The following is a 20,672-nucleotide window of genomic DNA, read 5'->3' on the forward strand; positions in this document are numbered from 1 at the left end:
AATCCATCCAGAAAAAAAACTGTGTTTAGGGTTTTGTGGTGGTTTTGCGGTTTGTTTTTTTTTTTTTTTTTTTTTTTTGGTTGCTTTGGTGCTTTGTTTGTTGTTGTTGTTTTTTTTTTTGGGGGGGGGGTTGATGGTTTTTGTTTGGGTTTTGTTTGTTTGTTTGTTGGGTTTTTTTAGGGGTGTTTCTTTGCTTTTAAAGGTTGAGGTATTATCACTTTTAAACATTACATTGGGGTTAACAGTTCTTCAGGCTATTCATACATCGGCAAAAGAAATATTTACAGTCATCAGCGAGGTAAGCAAAGTACAGACCACTTCAAAGCTTATATAGCACAAGAAAAATATTTTCTCTTTCAAAGTGAAAATAAGTAGCAGGTAAGAAAGTAACAGCTTTCTAGACTACTGTACAGTGTGTTTAAAATACTGATACATTCTTATCCTATCACAGGACATCTTATAATTTTTTTTCTTTTTTAACTAAAGGCTCTGACTGATCTTTGTATCCCTCACATTCTTCTGATTTTCTTTTTATGGGATTATTGGGATTATTATGATTATTCCTTAAAGAGCTTTTACTAAGTATATAAGCAATCCAAAACTTACTGTTTCCTCAGAGACATGTCTAAAAAGTAGACTAAATGCATGTTAGTCCACCACATTTCTGTCTTACAATTTAGTCTTCATATAGAAGCTGTTTTCTCATATTCTAAATAACTTTGCTCTTTGTTTGCAATCCCTAAAATGAAGTCAAACAGACGAAAAAAAGCCCACCCAAGAATTACAGAGCAAAGTCATAAAGCTCAAAACCCAACCTTTTTGTTTGGAGTTTTTGGCTTTTCCCGCTTGTGTACTACAAATTATAGGACATAAGTTGCTTAGATACTCCATGGCAACTTTAAAGAACGGTAGTCAAATAAACGAGAGAAAAACTGAGAATTTGCATCATTCCTAAAAAAGAAAAACGACAGCAATGCTTGCAGAACCTTCTCTTCCCTAGAGCTGTTTAAATGCATTTCCACTTCCTTAGTCACGTGTCTCTGGAAATAATTATTTATAGATAAGACTGTTCCCCTCTACCTTAGTATTACCATTAAATTTTAGAAACTAAACTTCTTTTGATTTGATTTCCTGTTGTTTCGTGTTCCTTTATAGGCAATCCATGCTGTTTTTTCACTTGAAAGTCAAGTCTTAATTCAATACATCCATGATCTCTATACATGCAGTTGGCTGCACTTCACACTGTAAACATACACCTCTTTTGGATCTCGTATGTCCAGCTCTTACTCAGTGGTTTACAGTTTTATCAAGAAGATTTGGTTGTACTTGTAGTAGCTCACAGCTGCCCTTTCACTTCAAACAAATGCTTCATCTCAGTTTGTTTTAGTTTTGGTTTTTTTGTTTTTTTTTTTGCTTAGTCACAGTGTTAGTGTTACAGCACACATGCCGTCCCAGCATTTATGAATGACTGCTTTCTCTAAATAGATGTCCTGATTGTTCTCTTGCACATTAGCTTATTTTCTAATTCTAATGGAACACTAGTAATGTGGAATTATCAAGGTTAGATACTGGATAATTAACCTCTAGACCTCTATATTCTTCTCATGGAAAAAATATGTTATGGCAGCTGTATCATCCAGATAACAGCTGTATTAATGTGTTACATATGGATGGTATCATATGAAAAACAACAGTTAATCAGCAGTTGCAGTCCAGAATTCTCTGAGAATTCTCCCCATGGGAAAGATGGGGGGCTCTGGGGGAGGACATTAGCAGCATGTAAAGGAGGAAAATATGTGGGGAAAAGCAAAAGAAATTTAAATCCCATGAAGAGATAAGGTTCATTAATGATCTTGACTATTTTTACGTGAGACATACTAAAATATATATTTCTCTGACAGTATATTTAATATCAGAGACTGTCGCTTGTAAAATTAAGACTTCCCTAAATTACATTTTCTCCCCATTAAATTCCATACAGTCTTTATCAGTAGCATTGATAGGGTGAAAAGAGACATACAATCATTTTTGGTTTTCTTATAACTCTAGGGATATGAGCACCTGGTGAAGACAGGAGGCACCAAACTAACAATCACAAGCCTTTCTCCCCCTGAAGCAAAATTAAACAGTATAAATCACTGTCACAAGATACACTAGAGAGCAGTAGATCAAGCAGGTTCAAAAAGGGACTAGCAAATCATCAGAGGCTTGGTCCACCAGTGGCCATTGGACACAGTGCTCCAGGGGGAATATCCAGCTCAGGAATCCCCTGGAGAGCAGGTTTCCAGCATATTTAGCAAGAGGGGATATTCTCTACATGGCCACTGCTGGCCACAGGTGGAGGCTGAGTGCTGAGGTGGATGCAGTATTGAGCTGATGCAACACAGAGAATTTTGTCTCATATCACTGATGGAAAAACTAGGTAACAAGATATAATTATGCAAAACCTTTTAATATTTCTCCCTTAGGCAGTAGCCGTGGTTGGAAGCCCCACACTAAATGCCTTGTCTGCAGATTGCATTGTATGTTTCAATTCCTAACCTGACCAGGAAAGCATCTATAGAGTTTTACAGAGCCACAGGTAATCTGAGAAAGTAATACACCATCTGAATAACCTTAGCCACAAATTTTGAAACAAGAGATGACCTCTTGTATCACCTGTTAAATACACATCTGCAACCAAGGTACAAGTCAAAAAATCCTCATTGCTCAAAATGAGCTTCACCAAACAATGTGTTTGTGTTCCTAAATTTTCAACTTGTGATTTATGTGGAACTTAGACAAACAGTGGCCATAATACACAGATTAATTTACTATTAGTCTAACTTATTTCAAACATTAAGGTAAATCTCAAGGAACTGGAGAATATTTCAAAGCTTATTAAAATATGTCACCCACTTTGGCAGTAAGGACCTAGACTATTTGTTACAATATAGGGGCAGGTCTTACAATTTGCAGACGTATGGACGGAACAACAATATTTCTTATATGTGAAATATATGACAATGCTAAATAAACTAGAAGTGGGAAAAAAAGCCTCTTACAAACACCTATGGATGTGGTTTGTTTTATCCTGCATGGTTTATAGGTTCCTAGGACCAATAGAAAACTGTCATACAACAAAGGATAGCTCCCTGAGCAGATTACTCTAAAACAGCAGTGGGATTTTGATAAAACTTTTTAACCTGGGTTAGTAGTCATACTTTTACAAAAGAAAGAGACTTAAGAAAAAAAATAATCTAAGTTTCATTCTTAGCACCACTATGTCTAGCTCCATTTTCCTGTTTGCTTTTTGATCTTCAAGCACTATTATGAAGCTGAATTTTGATTCCTAATTCAGGATGGAAATTTAAACATTCAGAAACCAAAAATTATGGAGGTTATTAGCATACTCAGTGAAGGCAATAAAATCTTATCTTTCAGCAAAAATTAAAAATGTAGGGTTCAGGAGATTGGATAGATCATCAGAATCTTTGATTACACTCTGTTCCTGGGTGAAGTTCTAGCTCTGCAGCACGCAGAGGAGTAGTAAACAGGAAAAAGGAAGCTAAATTGGGAAGGTGACCAAAGGACAACATGTATGTCTGTCCAGATCCAAAATAAAGACATGGCTGCTATGACCCATTCTGAAAATAGGAACAAATATGATCACCACCATCTTCTTTGCATAATATCTTTCCAACACTGCTGAAAATATCTCTCTTCATCAACTAACAGCCTCATTTGAAGAAATAATGCTAGATCAAGTACTTAAGCTACACAACATGCATATGCACAATGTTTACCTTCTTGTATTTACCTACCATAGAGAGATATACCCGCCTTTAATTCCTGGTGTGTCATCATCAGGTGATGTACAGAAACACCACCCCAGCAAAAACTAATGATCCCTAATTTCTTTGCACCACACTGTTCCTTTAGATATTTCAGGACAGTATCAGCTTCTCTGGAACATATAATCAAATGCAAATCAAGCAACTACAGTAAAAACAGTATTTGAAATATGAAAAGAAAATATAGAGATGCATTATAAATGTCCCCGCATCATTCTGCAAGCATATTTTCTTTCACATACTTTATATAAATTATTATTTCAGGTAAACTTTTAGGGGTTGCTAATCTGAAATCATCAGAGAGAGGGAAAAAAAGAAGAGAAGCCAATAGAATTCAATTAAAAAAGCAATATAAATTATATATATCGAAGGAAATCTAAAGGAATAGAAAATAGATGATTGATTACAGACCTACATAAAAGTTAAAAAAAGCTTAACATTCTCTGAGAAGTTGGATAAATTTTTTCTTAATAAAGGTTGAAAAAGAAGTAATAAAAACCTCTCTAGAGAATACTATTTATTAGCCAGTCAAAATGCTGACAATAACTGATGTTAGTATCTAGGGTATTTGTTGCAGGGAGGTCAATGTAAAAAACATGGTAGAGTTTTCAGACTTCACAGTATAGCCTGAAATAAATTCTGCCTAGATGCTGAGTTCTGAAAACGCTAATTTACTCCTGAAGCATCTGTCACTATGCAGAGGCAGTAAAAAGAAAGTATAGGTGGGAGAGAAGTGGTATTTAGGGCTTTTGTATCCCCTCAAGGCTGTGTTTTCAGCCCCATTTGTTCCTCTCTTGGTCATGCAAGCTATATATGCCATCAATAAACCAGCCTTGCAAATACCACACTATCTGCCAATGCACAAATACATACAGAAGCAAATGAAGTGCCAAAAAATTCTTTCCTCACTGCAGCTGACACTTGAAACATGTGAATTGCCTGTAAGAAATGCTAGGCAGTGCCCAACCCTGCTTTCCCATTGCAGCAGAGAGGGGACAGATTCCAAACTAAAAAGGTTTCTACAACAACTGAGCTCTCTGAGACAGGAACTCTCTGGAAATGACTCAGTTATGTCTCCCATAATCTTCTTACCAAATATCCAAGCCCAGCAACCTTCAACACAGCTACTCACAACAGTCCAAGATATTTGCTATCCTAGGAAGTTTACTTTTTTCTCTAATTAGTCTGACCCCTTCTCAGTGTTTTCTTGCCAACAGCTTTCCTCTGTGTTATTAAGGCAGCAGAGCCTGCTAGTTACAGGTCTTTGCTGATAAATGCTTGGGCAGTGCTGCACATGGGAGGGGAAGATGTGATACTCCTCGTGGCTCCTATCATCACATTCCCTAGGGAGTCACTGGCTCTCATTGTTCCAGGATGATGCAGCCATCAGCTGCCTGAGAGCAGTTACACCATGGTGGGCAACTACTCTGGCACAATCAAAATCTCTTTTCTTCTTTCCATACAACATCTTAAAGGTATTCAGTCTCTTACACTTGATGAGACACCAGATGAGAATTGTTCTTTCTCATGGCTTGTGTCACTGGGCAATTTTAAACCATGCTTTTTGAAGCTAAGGAAGCAACTTGCAGTCTATGTTACCAACACGGGATGACAAAACTCATCACTAAGCCTCTACTGAGAGAGTTGTCCTTGAAGGAGGGCAATGAAGATAGTGAAGGTTCTTGAGAAGAAGCAGTATGAGGAGAGGCTGAGGACCAAGTGACCTCACTTCAGTCTGAAGAGGAGACTGAGGAGAGACCCCATTGCAGTTACAACTTCTTTGTGAGGGGAAGAGGAGGGATGGGCTCTGATCTCTTCTCTGTGGTGACCAGTGACAGGACCTAAGTGAATGGCCTGAAGTTGCGTCAGGGGAGGTTTAGGCTGGATATTAGAAAAAAGATTCTTCACCCAGAGGGTGGTTGGGCGCTGGAACAGGCTCCCCAGGGAAATGGTCACAGCACTAAGCCCATCTGAGTTCAAGAAGCATTTGGACAGTACTCTCAGGCACGTGGTGTGACTCTGGGGATGTGCAGAGATGGGAGCTGAACATGATGATACTTGTGGGTCCCTTCCAACTCAGCATATTCTATGATTCAGTGATCCTGTTCAAAGAAAAATAAATGGTCACTAATTCCTTCCCCACTTCTAAGGAGTCATTAAAAAAGGCCACCTTTGCTAGTAGATTAGCTTCATCCAACATCAAACAAAACAAAAAGAAAAAACCACAAACCAACATAAAAAAAGAATAAAGAAAATAAAATTTTTAAAAAAGTAAAAAAAAAAGGTTAAAAAAAAAAAAAAAAAAAAAAAAAAAAAAAAAAAAAAAAAAAAAAAAAAAAAAAAAAAAAAAAAAAAAAAAAAAAGGAAAAAAAGTCATCTCTGACAGCAGCAGACAATGTGATATCCAGCTCCCTGACACGTTACTTGTTTTTCTCGTGGCATCTCAAGCTTTCAGCCAATCACCATAGACCACTCATCAGAAGGCTTCTAAACTTCTCTTCCCAAAAAAAGTTACACACTTACAGACACACACACACACACACAGAGAACATAACATAGAATGAATTAATCAAACACTGAGATTTTTTTTTGGCCTTCACAGCATGGAAGGTTTCTATCCAGTCATAATTTTGATTTCTTTTTCCTAAGTAATGTTTTTAAATACCATTGTTACCTCTTCTACAGAAATACCTATGAGCTTCAGAAAGCATTTATAGGTATCTGGAAAATATTAATACTGTTATCCGTAGTATTTACCTGTTTTGAGTACATCATTTGAAACTGTACACAGTAAACCAATAGATTATCTTGTAAAAGATGATCTAACTAGGTCCTGATTTCAAAAATTTTAGATTTTGCATACAACATATACCACTTAACATAAATCCATTATTAAAGGGTTCCATGTAAATGAAGAAAATTACATAAAATAGATGTTTACTACAGAGCACTCACTTATGAGCTAGAAGAAAAAAAAAAAACAGAGAGACACCTGATGGACTGAGGTCAGCAAAGAACAAGTGAAGGAAAACTGTGTAGGAAGAAAGGGAGGAGTCTTTTACTGATTTGGTGACTGAAAAAAGGGAAGTACAGGAAGAGTCCACTCAGTACTCAAGAGTTCCTGTGCCACGAGGGTGCCCAAACTCTGACTCAGGATGACCTCAGCTGAAATGTGTTGTGTGACCAGCAGCAGAGTTGTGGTGGCACATTCAGTAGTAGACAGTAGAGTTTTTTCATGCAGAAGGAAACAAGCAGGGACTCCATCACATGATGGCAGAGGCTGCTATCACCAGGCCACCACCAGATGCTGCTGTATGTTCTCCCAAGACCAACCCACAGGGAAGCAATGGGATCCCTGGGAAATGGCAATAATCTTTCACTTATTAAATGTCTTTGGCTCTCACCCTCCTCAGACACACCTTGTGTATGATAGTGATCGTGGTGAAATGACTGGATTGGTTTGGCCTAAATCAGACCAAAGCATGTTGCAAGCTGCTTTTTTTTTTTTTTTTTACTTTATTTGATAATTTCTGTAATTTCTGTGGGGGAAAAAAAACAACAACAAGCCCAAACCAAAAACCGACAGTAACATCCACAGCATAATTGTGTTTGGAAATGTACAGGCAAAATTTCGCAGCCTTTGGATAAACACCCGTCAGAAACACATACATTGCTTCGAAAGTGAACCTTCCCAAGCCCACAAAGAACAGGTTCTTTTCCACTCAAACTGATCTTATAAGAAACTACAAGCCACCAGTCTTCACATGGTCTCAGAAATACATCTCTTATGTCTCCTCACCTCATATTGCACCAGGAAAAGATCCAGCTATTTTCCTCTCAGTAAACATCAGTGCACCCATTCTTAAGCATCGTGAAGCAATCAGGCAAGACACATATGACTTCATTTAGACACTACTACTCGAAAACACTCAGTTCTCCTCCTGTCTAGAGCAATGGATACATCAGCCTTCCCCCTTGACCCCTGCAGTATTAGCAGTATAGGTGGAGGGAAAGAAGGTACTATGAAAAGACCTATGACACGGCATGAATCACTGAGAAAAATTACAAGTAAGGTAATGTGGATAAAGACCAATTCATCAGACACTGGGTGCTTTTGATGGAGCAGGCTCTAGATATAATAAAGCAGCATATTGTCATGCCCATGATTTGCCAGTATCCTGCACAGTATGAAGTGTGTGTCCATTTTCATGCTGAAAATGTTCGCATTTGTTCACAAGAGAAACATGTTTCCAAACATGGAGCAGAATAGGGGATACTAAGTCCTCAGGAAAGACAGTAGCAAGCAGCATACTATAGGCCAATTCATTATTCCGGTGTATCAGAAAATCCTAATACTCACAAAAGTAGCATTCTTATCTTCAGAGAGACAGAGCTCCTTTCTGTTCCACAGACAGATCTCAGTCACACAGCAACTGTCTGCTGACATTTGATTTCCTTCATTCTCCATAGCCTAAGGCATTAAAGGCACTATCTCTCCGAACTAGAACTGCTACAGAATCACATGGAGGTTTGCTTTTTGGAACTGCAGGTTGGCTCAAACTCTATATTAAGGTTTATAAAGTATAAAGCAAATGGAGTACCTTGCAGTATATCCAGTTATTGCAAGATGTTGCTGCATGATGGAATTTAACTTGAAGGGCATCAAAAATGAATTTGCTGAGAGGGAAGGAGATTGTATTTAATACCCTATGTGTATTTCTGCTGATGACAATCTTTTTAAATCCCATAATATAATTCAGCTTGAATAACTGTTTATTTTAAAAAAACTAAAATATAATTAACACTTCTGTTTCAAAACATACTATTTTTAAAAGCCATCTCACATTGCTAGGAAAATTATTAGAATCACTTTTTACTGCATCATGTATTCTACTCTTACTACATGTGCAGTCACTTCTGTAACCAGCAGAGAGTGAGGGCAGCATGCTGTCCTCTGCAACATTCCGCAGCAATGTTCCTTTTTGGTTTTGTATTATGGAAATATATTGTTCAAACTGCCCTTGTAATAGTTTCCTCTCGTGTATGAGAATAACAGTTCTAATGTAAGGCTAGAAACCATAAAGAGTGAGATTTCTTGGAGAAGAAAAGATTTCTTTCATGTATCCATTAGTTGTTAGCGTATCAGCCATGTATCTGGTGTTTGGGAGTTGCCATCCAAGTATATCAGGAATGACAATCAGGGCTTTGCCAGCGCTGGCAAGTGGTTTGCAAACATATGTCTTGATGTGCTCAACTTGTATTTCCTGCCCACAACCCTCACAGTCAAACCTGTCTCCAATATCACATAGGCCATCATTAGCCATCTAGGAATCTGCAGGGAAGCAAAAATGAAAACCAGTTATTTGCAATAACAATGGTGATTATGAATCATTATCTTCATGCAGTCCCCCCAGTCCCCTCCAGACACCTAACAACACCAACTTGGTAGTGCAAGGTTGGAAGCGAAGAGTGTTTATTGTAAATAGGCTGTTGACACATTCAAATAGGTTGTTGACACATTCATTCCAAAAGTATTCAAGACTTTCAGGTTAGTCAGCACAACCCATGAGTGTGAAAAGACCTGAAAAAGGGCTTATGTCAGTTCACCATTCCTAGCTCTGTGCCTGGAGAAATCCAGCATGTGATAACTGCATTTCCACGTGTGTTACATAATCATTCCTCTCATGTGGGCTTACAGTTCCTCCTCATAGGCAGATACCTTGTAACCTCTTGCTATTTCATTTGGGGATCCCACTGTCAGCATAATGCTTTTCTGACTACTGTTCCCCTAAAGTTTTCTTTCTGTATGTCCCCTTTTCCTTCCTCCTTAGGGAACCCAAAGCTGTGCTGCCTACATGCACTTTGCTGGTCGATTGTATCCCCTGCTATGTAAAATCCTTTCCCAGGGAGCACATCATTAATTGGCATCTCTAGAAGTTATAATGAACCAACTCAAAGAAGATAAATCAGCAGAAAGTTTCCCTGTAAGTTACGTACTATGTAATCTGAACTGAGAGTAGTTAGAAGAATAGAGAGATATACCACTGTTGTGCGTGTAACACACCCTCATACATCACAGATATGTAACTTCTCCACTGGCATACATTTTAGCTGAAAAACTGGAAAGTACTGCATTTCTTCTCAAGTGAAGGAAATTTTCTGAAGAATTTATGACCTAAGAGGTCTTCTTACAAGAATCCCTCAAGTTTAGTAGAATTTCTTGTTCCTTTCAACAGGAGACAAGCCACTGTAGCCTGTTTTTAAACCAAACAAATATTTGTTGCCCTTCTCTTTCCCTTCCATGGGCAGTAGATGGGAATCTTTTCTACCCTAGTCTGAGAAACTGTTTACCCTTGCTTTGCTACCACTCTTAACTGATGAGAATGGAATTGTTTGCTTATTAACATGAACTAGTCTCTTTTCCCATATAAGTGTACACAGTGGAATAATATTCCTTGATCTGGCTGGCCCCCTCACTAAAGTGAAATGCAGGATGCTGGCAGTAAAAATCGAATGCACTCTTCAGTGCTGAACTGGGTTTTGTTAGGAATATATTTTAACCATTCATCCCTTTCTAGATATTCTAACTAACTCAAATAGATGTCAAGTATTCTAACTAATTCAAATATATGTCAAATAAAACCTTTATACACTTCCAACACTCCCTCCCCTCTTCAGTTTCTCTGCTACATTGTAACAGAGTAAATGGTATTAAAAACAGTTTCAATACTTAGTCTATCACACAAACCCTCTCTATAAAATACAACCAAATGGCAAACAATTTGGGTAAGACCCAGTTTAGGCAGAGTCTGATTTGTGGACTTCTAACACTGCCGCCACAGCACAACAGCATCTGTGCTGTTCTCTCACCCACAGTGGTGAGCCTGGGGCAACAGGATAAACACAGAAATAGGTCACAAGATTCAAAACAGCTCTAGTTTGAAACACTTCTGTGCTTTCTCCTTCACCCATTTATTCATTTTTCCCTCTGCTCATCAGCCCTTGTCCAGTTCCTTCTACGGCATGTCTTCAAGGTGGCAGCTTCCCATTTTCTCTTCCAGAAAGCTCTGATCCTTAATCATAGAAGTGCCAGACACAAAACTGGAGAAAACGGTCTCCACAGTACTCCATACTATAGTTGATTCTCCTACCTCTAGTGAGCACTGGTGATGCTTGAATGGTAGAAGTTCAGATTTACTAATTGCTATTTACTAGTTGTTGAACACTACCTGTTCGGTGATAAATATTTGGGCTTCCTCTCTCAACTGAGTTTTAGTTTTCTGAGTAATTTTGAAGTGGTTTTGCACTATTTTGTCAATCAATTTTAACAGAGAATTGCAAGGTAATTAACTTAGAATTTTGGAACCAGTACTGTGTCATGATGAAAATTCCATTAAACTACTTAATATAACTGTATTTATACTTGTTCATATGAGAAAAAAAGATCTTACTATGAGAAACCATAAACAGAATACCTTTGGGGTAAAATTCACATCATGTTTCTTCCATCTCATTGTCTTGTCAAGTTCTAATGATATTTTAAGGCAATCTGATTTTACTATGTACAGGAGATAAATTGATAAATATTCAGTAGAGCCACATAAAATGCAGGGTGTGGCAATGCTGTATGACAACCAGTGTTATCTCTGAATAACTACAGACTCCTAAGGGCTATAAGACTCCTTCACCTTTAATCACAACCCAGTAAGCTGGTGACTTGATGCTTGCTGCACTGGAGGGGGGCTTTGCTTGCTACAGCTTCCCACTTACTAGGAAGCCAGGTGTCTTTTGATACTGGAGTAGCTTTATTGCAGGATTTGACAGGGACCATTCAGAGCATTGATTACTGTAATTAGAGCCGAAATCCCTAAAATCTCCCTTTCAATCAAGGAAAGGGGCCCCATCTTGTGGACATTTCCTGGAGCGAGTATGGTCTGGCTGTGAAGCTGTTGACCACGGTGCTGTCCATGCAGTGCTGAAAGAGTAGCCGGGATAGCCAGCTGCACCAGAATCTCACATTATGAGATTCTGAGCCCATTTATGTCTGGGCTCAGAAGTCAGGGGTTATGTTAAAAATCCACCTCATTTCCTTTTCCCTAGGCAAACCATCCTCCCATTTCTGCAGGTGTGAGGAATCCTGCCTCAATACAGGTTTTAAAAACCTGGAGAGAAGTTTTACGCACTTCCTGCAAACCCCTTACCTGCACACTGAAGAGCAGGAATGAGGGCAGAGTGGGGTGACCTGAGATGAGGTCAGGGTGTCCACCACGGTCAACCAACCCAGACCAGGAACAATTTATCAGGGGTTCCTGAAGCAATGGCACACATGGTCACATGCTGTGAGCAGCAGGAGAGCCTGGATCCCAAAAAATGCTGGAGACACCGTGTGCCAGCCCTAATGACCAAGGACTGAGTACATTTGGAGAAGAGTACAGTCGGGCTTTCACATCTCTTCTATAAAAGTTGTTTGCACAACCTGCAACTGCATCCCACACACACTATCCCACACCTACAACCTCGCTCCTTAGCTTCATCTAAGGAGGCTTCCCACTGAACACTTATTTTTAAGAACCTGTGTAGTCTTTGGGAAAACAGACAGGAAAAAGCTGTTGCATAAACGATGTGTGTTTCTAGTCCACTTCAAACAGGTTTTAACAACTGGCATTTTTCACTGCAAAAATGCAGGACAAGCTACAGTAGACAATTGCTGTCACAGCTCTCTTGAATTCCTATTTTCATAATTACATGCTTCCCCCTGTCTCCTACAAAATTGACATCATGTATGATGCTGCTTTCACAAACCCATGATTTTTCTTAGGTCAAGTAGGCAGAGGAGCGGTGCCAAGGTCCTGAAGATTTCCTTGGCCTATTGTGGCAATGTTGTGGGATTGGGACCTGGATGTTTACCTGCACGAGGTACGGCTAGTGACCTGGTACAGCCATCTGGGAATATGGGCTAATGGAGACTTGTACAGAAAGCACCCAGTCAGGTCAGCGCGGGGATTTTGGAGATTAGAGGATGTTTGAAGTTGAAGGCACCACTGGAAGTCACCTTATCCAATTTCCCACTGTGGGTCAGGACAAGATCGCACCACTCAAAGCTTCACTCACCCTAAAGGGTCCAAAGAGGGAGATTCTGCCACTTCTATTAGCAGGTTACTCTAGAGCTTGGTTGTGAAACATCTTCCCCTCCTCAGAGCTCCATACTTCCCCCAGCTCCTGCTGCTTCCTTGCTTTTCCCTACGCCCTTCCGACACTACCGTCTCCATCACCACCTCAGAAGGTGAAGGCGGGGGCAGACTCCAAGCCCGGCCTCGCCCCATTCCCGCTTCCCAGCATCTTTCTCGTCAAGCCAGGCCCCACAGCTGCCGGGATCCGGGGCGGGAAGAGCTCTTGGCAGCAGTTGGTGCCCACCCACAGGTGCCTCTCCTGCTAGACCCAAAGCGCAAAGCACATCTAGGGAAGTATTAAAAAAAAGTACCTAAACCAAAACACACATACTTTTCATTTATTCTTCTCGGTATCAGAGGAAACTCATTTCAGCAGGTCAGTACCTAGAGCTGAGTTGCAGAGCATGGGGCTGCTGCTGTCAGCTTTGCAGATGCACATCACCCCAGCAAGAAGGCCAGGCACCAAGATACCCGTGTGCTCACAAATGGCATCTCCCTTGGCTCTAACACAGCACTTGTATTTTGCATTTCAAGTTTTGTTCTCTCTGACTATGGAGCATCCTCGGTCACCATGTCCACAGCCATGCCTCCATCGACACAGCTACCCAGGAGGTGAAGACAGGCATGCTGACTGGACACACAGACACTGGCTGGCACGGCTGAGAGCTGAGCAGCAAGCAATGTGTACAGTGCCTCATGGCTTCTCTCCTCACAGCAATACCGTTTAACATACTCAGTCTGTAGAGGTATGTAGACAACCACCATGTCATGACCATATATTAACACTGATAAGATAGCAGTGTGTGAAACTGCCAGACGTCCCATACCAAAGGGAAAATAATATTAATGTAGATAGCCAGCCTTAACTTACGGCAAAATGAACAACGCAACAGAGTGAGAAGCTGTTGTAGAAAATAAAAACAGACATGGGTTCCTCAGAGAATCTCTGAGTAAACACTAGTTGCCAAATCATTACCAAGGTAAAAAAAAGGGCAGCAGGTCAACAAAACTGAAGCCAGTGTGGTAAGAGTAAATGGGGCTGCTTATTTTTGTTTATGCATTATGTAGTTGGAAAGATGTAAAGGGGACAAAGAACAAGGGATAAAATATGAAGCAAGTGGTATAATCAGGACTGAGTGGGGGTACTTGTTTGTCAGCCCCGTGCCTGATCACCACAGTTTAAACTAGTACAACAAATCCACTGTTTCCACAGCGTTCACGTAATAGAATATGCTGAGTTGAAAGGGACTCATCAGGATTAGGTACTAGTTATATTTTTCCTTGACGTTCATGAAGAAATACTAGAAATACCCTTCTTAATATTGCCAGGGTGATACCTGGAGAGTGCCACCTAACATCATCACTCCTTCCTAACTCTTTAACACAGCTAAATGTTTTTTTTCACACATGGGAAATTCTGCCAAGGACAGTAGTGTAACTGAGACAAATGTTTTGTAGATAATAAAAGAAAATGTGTGTATGCAAAACCAGGGTGCTTGCATGTTAACACCTATGGCCACCAATCATCATACCAAAACAAAGCCTGAAATTACTCAAGTAAATTGAAATTACTCAAGTAAATTGTAATTACTCAAGTCATGCTCACTATTAAAGACAAATGGACAAACAGTATCATTACTATCAAGGTCATAATGTAAAATAATTAAGCAATTAGAAAGCAAGGTAAATTCAAACAACTTTTTAATGCCTAATCAGTCTTTAGTCCAGTTTTGATTTCACAATATTCTGTAAATATTGTAAAAAAATAATTTAAAACTAAAAATTAAAGTGTTTCTGTTTTAGTTTATGACAACTTTCAATGTATTTTTTCCTTGACTGTTTTCCTCTCTCAATTAAATCAGTCACTGATCTTGAAGCCTAACAATCCCTTCTGCTATTGTCAAACAAACATTTTGATCCAATCAAACATATCCTTTCTAGCTTCTTCAATATAAGGTTTATCATCAGGTTTCATATCTTCTGGCTTCAGTTGTGCAAACCCATGAACTTGTCCAGGATAAACTTTAATTTTATATGAAACTTTACAATACTGTTTCAACTTCTCCTCCAATAAGAAGATCTGTAAAAGAAAGTGTTTTTCCATTATGTTATGGCTGTTTTTTTTAAGTTTGCCAAACTTGCCGTTTCTCATAGAAAAAACCCTCTTTGGGATGTAAGACTGAAATTTAATTTATTTTTTTTTTTAAGTATTGCTGAGTCTAAGAACCTCAACAGTTACAGCAAAGATGGTTTGGTAAATCTCATTGTCATAAAGGAACAGGTGCATTTCTATTCAGATTCTTAGGCTTGTCATCTATACTTTAAGCACTGATCTTGAGAGAACATGTTCCATAAACCTTAGTGACCGTCAGTCCAAAACATTTTGATAGGCTTAGTAACAGAGTTTAGGAAAACACAAAGGTTAGGTTTTTTTTAGTTTGCTTTACAAAAAGACACTGTTCCTGCATAGTCTTTTGGTGATAAGTATATGCAAAGTACTGATCACGTGTTTATGTATACATATACATCTGTAGACACATTCTTGTGATTACTTCCATTAAAAAGTTAGAAAATAGGAGAATGAACACTTATTTTACCTCAAAAACTTAGTTCTGCCTGTTGTGCAGATTAGAGAGAGTACTGTAATTTATTTCATGTTCTTTCTTTTTTTATTTTTTATCGTTGTCACTGAAGGAAAAGAATTTATGCACAGAAGAGGGCACCAGTTTCCTACACATATATTTATCCAGCCTCTCAGATATGCTTACAGCAGGGGTTATATCAGAACATAGATGGCAGCCAGGAGTCAAAAGAGAGTCCAAAAATTTTTATCATCTCAGTTAAAATCCACACCCACTCTTCTCATATGGTTAAATTTTTCTTCTTGTGCCAAAAGCAATTAGTCATTTGCCTCAATCATCAGAAAGTTCAGTTACTAAGCTGAAATTACTTTTTTTTTTTTTCTCCAACTGAGTGGCCTACCTATTTCTCATCCATAGCAGTAGTATCCAAGGTTTTGAGATGCTTGGCTCATACCAGCTGGATCTCCCTGCCCAGTTTCATACTTTGCTTATCTAGCCACTCAGAGTCTGATGAATGGTCTTTACTGCATTTCTCACATCAAAAAAGAAGCTTTGAATAACCTAAGCAAGATATATGGGAAGTTGAGATATAAACAAAACAATCCAGACTGTCTGGATGGTTTCTGAAAATAGTTTCTAACAAGGATTTTTGTGGGGGATAAATGAGCTACCGGAAAAGAAGAAGTATTTCCAGTACAACAGCTTACCTGATCCAAAGAAATGGTGTGGTCTTTTTCACCAAAAATGAAAAACGTTGGATTTAGTAAATTGTATCTTTCTTCAGAATCTCTAATTATTCCTATAATGTTTTGAGAAACAGTCTGTTAGTGAGGTTAACAGTCTTGCAAGACAAATGGCAAATTAAAAGATAAAGTTTCTATTCAAGTTTACTCATTAGGTGCATTACTTAGATCAGGACAGTTTATATTCAGATGGAGAAAAAGCATTTGGAAAAGACATCTTGTTACTCTCCAAGAACTAAAACAATATTAGAAAATTATTGCGCAAAATAAAGCAATTTTTTTCTTGTTTACAGTATTAATATTTTTATACATATATAGCATATTGCTGAAATAACCATAATTAAAATCTGCAACTCACCTTTGAGTTTTACAGAAATTGCTACAACAAAGCAATAACTACAGTTACAAACTATGCATAGTCATGTGAACCCGAGTAAGTTTTCATGTGTTCTACACTACCATAGAGGGACACCCCAGCGGTTAATTGAGGATTTTTCAGCATCAAGTGATGTACTGCCATTCCACCCCAGGAAAACCCAACGATACCAATCTTCTTTGCACCGCATTGTTCCTTTAGATACTTCAAGACAACATCAGCTTCCCTAAGACATATAAACAAAAGTAAACTAAGGACTCTATTGCAGAAGCAATATTTGACAATTTAAGAAGAAAATTACAAGAGACACATGATTTTGTTTTCTGTGTCTGCACCCCCAATCATTTAATACAGAGATTACTTTTAAAAGCACATTTCAACCTAGAACAGTGTCTTCTATTATTAAACAAGAGTTAACATCTCTGGTCCTAGTTTAGGACAGTACAGGTGTAGGTACTTTAATACTTACCTGAATTGTCACCTGTTCCTGTGTTTTCAAAATTAGCAACTTTTTAATTGAACCACTTTGTCTAGGAGAGGACAACTAAAGACAAGACATATCTGCAAGTAGAACAACATCTTGCATTATGGACTGGAGGAATAGATAAGCTTCACTGTACTATCTCTACAGAGTCCACCTATTTAGATAAAGATTTATCTTGATTATGTCATTCCTGTTGCATGAGTTAATACTAAAATATCCTACCAAGCCCACATGCAAGAATGTTATACTGAGGTAGCAATTACTCAAAATTACATTGTCAGCATCTATACTGTTTAAAACAACAAGTTTTACATGAGGTATAATGAGAAAAAAAATGAAAAAGGTCAATTTATTTTTAAAATTTCTGACTTCTTAGGTCTCAATAATTTAATCTTCTTCATCATCTACAGAGTTTGAAATATAGTTTAAATGTAGACTGCATAAACTAATAACTATATTTTCATACATTAGGTATATTAGTGTGGTCATCACAGGTTTAGTTAGACTGACAAAACAACCCAACATTATGAGAGTGACATGAAGAGGAGATTGTGCCCTAGGCCTATGGGCAGGCTCTCTCAGATTTAGCTTGTTTGGAAGGGTACTAAGGAAGTCATAGGTGTGTTGGATTCCAAGTTCTCTGGAACAGTAATAGATTTAAACTAGAGGGGACTCTCAAAAGTAAACACTCAAAAGACAGCACAAGCATGTCCTGAGATCTCAATTTTTTAAGGCAGTGTCCACGTATCTGCTTACTCTTTGGAGCAGAATTTTTTATAGTTGTTAGTCATTTGCCTTTTCAAAAAAATCTGTCACAGTTTCTGCAACTATACAGTCAAAAGCATCCTTTAGAGGTGTTGAAGTTAGGCCGTGACTGCTGGGGTATCTGGAGAAGGTCAGAAGAACACTTGTGGCTTACAGCTGGTAGTTGAATAAAAGGGTATCACTGCCTCACTATCATCTTCTGAAGTTTTGAGCTATGGTGATAGATGCAGTATAGTTGGTCAGATGTATCTTGGGTTTTGGGCAATCTTGCAAATTTTTATGTAGTCGTGCTCAGGAGAATATTATCTGTACCTATCATAATCTACAAGGCAGAAAGCAAGGTGGGCAAGTGACAGCTGGTAGACAACACCAGCAATAGTAGAAGAATTTTCCTCCTTATCTTGAGGAACTGGGGGCAGAATCAGCACTTGTGGATGAGAGTGCTGGGTATTTCATAGCTTGTGAAACACTGTGAGTCTGTGTGGCCAGTATAACATAGTTAGAAAAGGGCCCAGAAAAACAAGATGGGGACAATAAGCAGGGTGATGAGCAGAGCAGATGATCCTTTTCAAATCCCAACCAAGAAAGTGCCTAGACCCACAGAAGAATCACCCAGAATTAGCAATTGTGTTTGTGTAGCCACTTTGCCCTGCTGTGAGGTGCCATTCTAACATTTCATACAAATTCCCCTTGTTTGCTGAATGCTTTTTAAAGTTTAAGTACAAATATGTATCTTACTTGTCTACTTTCATAGGATCATGATGTTTCATCCAGTCAGCAAAGTCACCCCAGTGATCAGTAGATTTCCAGGGTTCTGTTCCCTTGAAGAAATCTGGGCAGATGGCTCTGTGTGAGACATAGAATTAAGTTAATTTTCATATCCAGTTGGGAAGAATCTGTGGATGTCTAAATGTCTCCTAATGTCTTCCACTCCAAAGTGGAACAACCATACTATTCTGACAATCAGCAGAGCTAAAAGTATATGTCTTTCTGAGGAAGAAACCCCACCAAATCACAAATGAACACTCATTGTTTCGTTAGACACACTTAATACAAAAGTAGAGGAATTAAGTAACCCCCCTGATTCTATGTACTTATATAACTCTTTTCTATTAAAAAGATAAAGCACATGTTCAAAAGGTTTGGTTTTGAAAAGCTTATACAACTGAAAATAGATACCAGCGTCTACCTTTTGGTCACCTATGTTACCACATAAGCAAAAACACTGGAACTTCATGACTACTTGTGGCTTTGTGCTCAGGTAGCCACTTTTAACGGGTTAGTTTTAGTATCTTTGGTGGCTTTGTGGAAATGGTTTTTTCCCCTGCTTTTTTATTCACTCAGACTGAAAAGACACGGTTGCCCTATATGTGTGGGAAACATCATATGCCATGCCTAGCTTTGGGCCTGGTGATCTATTAGTGCATTTAAGAGGAAGATAGGAAAGAAAATTGCTTACATATATCCATGACCCGCAATCAAATCGACTATGTATCTAATATCTGGGAACCTCCATCCAAATACATCATGAACTACAATCACAGCTTTGTCCGTGGAAAAAGATGGTCTACAAACATATGCCTTAAGGTACTCAATTTGTACTTCATGTCCAAGGCATCCATAGTGAGATCTGTCTCCAGTATTATATAGAAAAGGATCAGCCATTTGAAAACCTGGGGGGGGTGGGGGGGGGGGTGGGGAAACAAGAAAGTAAAAATAATTTGTTAAAACAAATTATTAAGGGCATATATAGGCAAACATGATCTGCAGAAAGTAGTTCAGTAACTTCTGTAAATAACATTGAAATCCTTGTTTGAAAGGAGAAAGTAGGAAAAAGCAAAAGTAATGTTCCAGTGAAGAATGGCTCTTAGTCTACTATGTATTATTAAGATGAGAATGAAGACAAATACCAAAATCAAAGTTATAAAATTATAAGTAACCTGCACATGTAGATCTTGATACTCATGTTACATTTCTTCTGCTCCCATGTGACTCTGTCAGCACTGGTGTGATGCAGGACTGCTTCAGATGTCACTCTCTCCCCAGGCACGGGGCCATTGTGGGGACTTCATGCGTGTTTCTCTGAATTATTTGTAAATACCACAGCACTCAACTGCTACATTACTGTATAGTGCTCAGTGCTTCTCTCGGTGCTGGTTCCTGCTAGCTAACCTGTGCTTCTGCAGCAGCATCACAGTTGGTCCAGGAGCAGACATATTGGATGCAGTTATTGAAGAACTGCAGCATGGATTTGTGAATTAGATTCTCATGTGTTGGGCCTCTATGCCCTTGAAAGGGATTGCAGGAAAACAAGCATATATGTAAAGTTCCTTCAGAATGTGTGAGAGCATTTGTTTTTTTCCCTTCTCCAAAAGTAGCAATTATGGACAAAGAGCCAGTAGATGTGCTAGACAGATTAAAGTCAAAAGCTGTTCTGACTCTCTGTGTCAGGAGCTTGGAATGGACTCTGTGCAAAAAGTAGATTGTGATCCTGTAATTAAAACTGGTGTTACAATGCATCTATACAAGGTATCCAATTAAGTCTTCAGGGGCAATGTTAATAGTAGCATTTCCCAGTCATGAACTGACTTTGAAACTGTCCTTGGGGATGCAGTGCACATACTTATACATTATGCTCTGCTTCATCATTTCTACATCAGCCTATTATATGATTTTGGGTTGTAACATGTACTTCATAAAACTATCTAATCTTCATGAA

The 20,672-nt window shown here is 38.7% G+C and overlaps 1 protein-coding gene and 1 long non-coding RNA gene across 2 annotated transcripts; one reads left to right on the plus strand and one right to left on the minus strand.

Moving 5' to 3' along the window:
• Nucleotides 1-261: 261 nt before the first annotated feature.
• On the plus strand, nt 262-1,376 carry LOC114059963. The gene is made up of 2 exons (XR_003571788.1): nt 262-298; nt 1,156-1,376. It is a non-coding gene; the product is annotated as an uncharacterized LOC114059963 (long non-coding RNA).
• Nucleotides 1,377-14,816: 13,440 nt separating this feature from the next.
• On the minus strand, nt 14,817-19,618 carry LOC114059962 (carboxymethylenebutenolidase homolog). The gene is made up of 5 exons (XM_027889045.1): nt 19,413-19,618; nt 18,692-18,799; nt 16,788-16,930; nt 16,293-16,384; nt 14,817-15,083 (listed from the first exon to the last, which is right to left on the minus strand). Exons 1-5 carry the CDS (start codon nt 19,616-19,618, stop codon nt 14,904-14,906), a joined length of 729 nt encoding a protein of 242 aa, XP_027744846.1. The 3' UTR covers nt 14,817-14,903.
• Between the last annotated feature and the right edge of the window lie 1,054 nt (nt 19,619-20,672).

The sequence above is a fragment of the Empidonax traillii genome, unplaced genomic scaffold (assembly GCF_003031625.1).
Source record: "Empidonax traillii isolate 1590-97213 ecotype Southwest subspecies unplaced genomic scaffold, ASM303162v1 scaffold249:size1902748, whole genome shotgun sequence".
NCBI lineage: Eukaryota > Metazoa > Chordata > Aves > Passeriformes > Tyrannidae > Empidonax > Empidonax traillii.

Excerpts from the sequence above, each read along its gene's own strand:
- LOC114059962 (XM_027889045.1), bottom strand. The coding sequence starts at position 19,618 with ATGGCTGATCCTTTTCTATATAATACTGGAGACAGATCTCACTATGGA. Across the intron at positions 16,931-18,691 it reads GATCCTATGAAAGTAGACAA|GGAAGCTGATGTTGTCTTGA; the intron begins GTAAGATACATA and ends TATATGTCTTAG. Across the intron at positions 16,385-16,787 it reads CGCTGGGGTGTCCCTCTATG|GAATAATTAGAGATTCTGAA; the intron begins GTAGTGTAGAAC and ends AAAACATTATAG.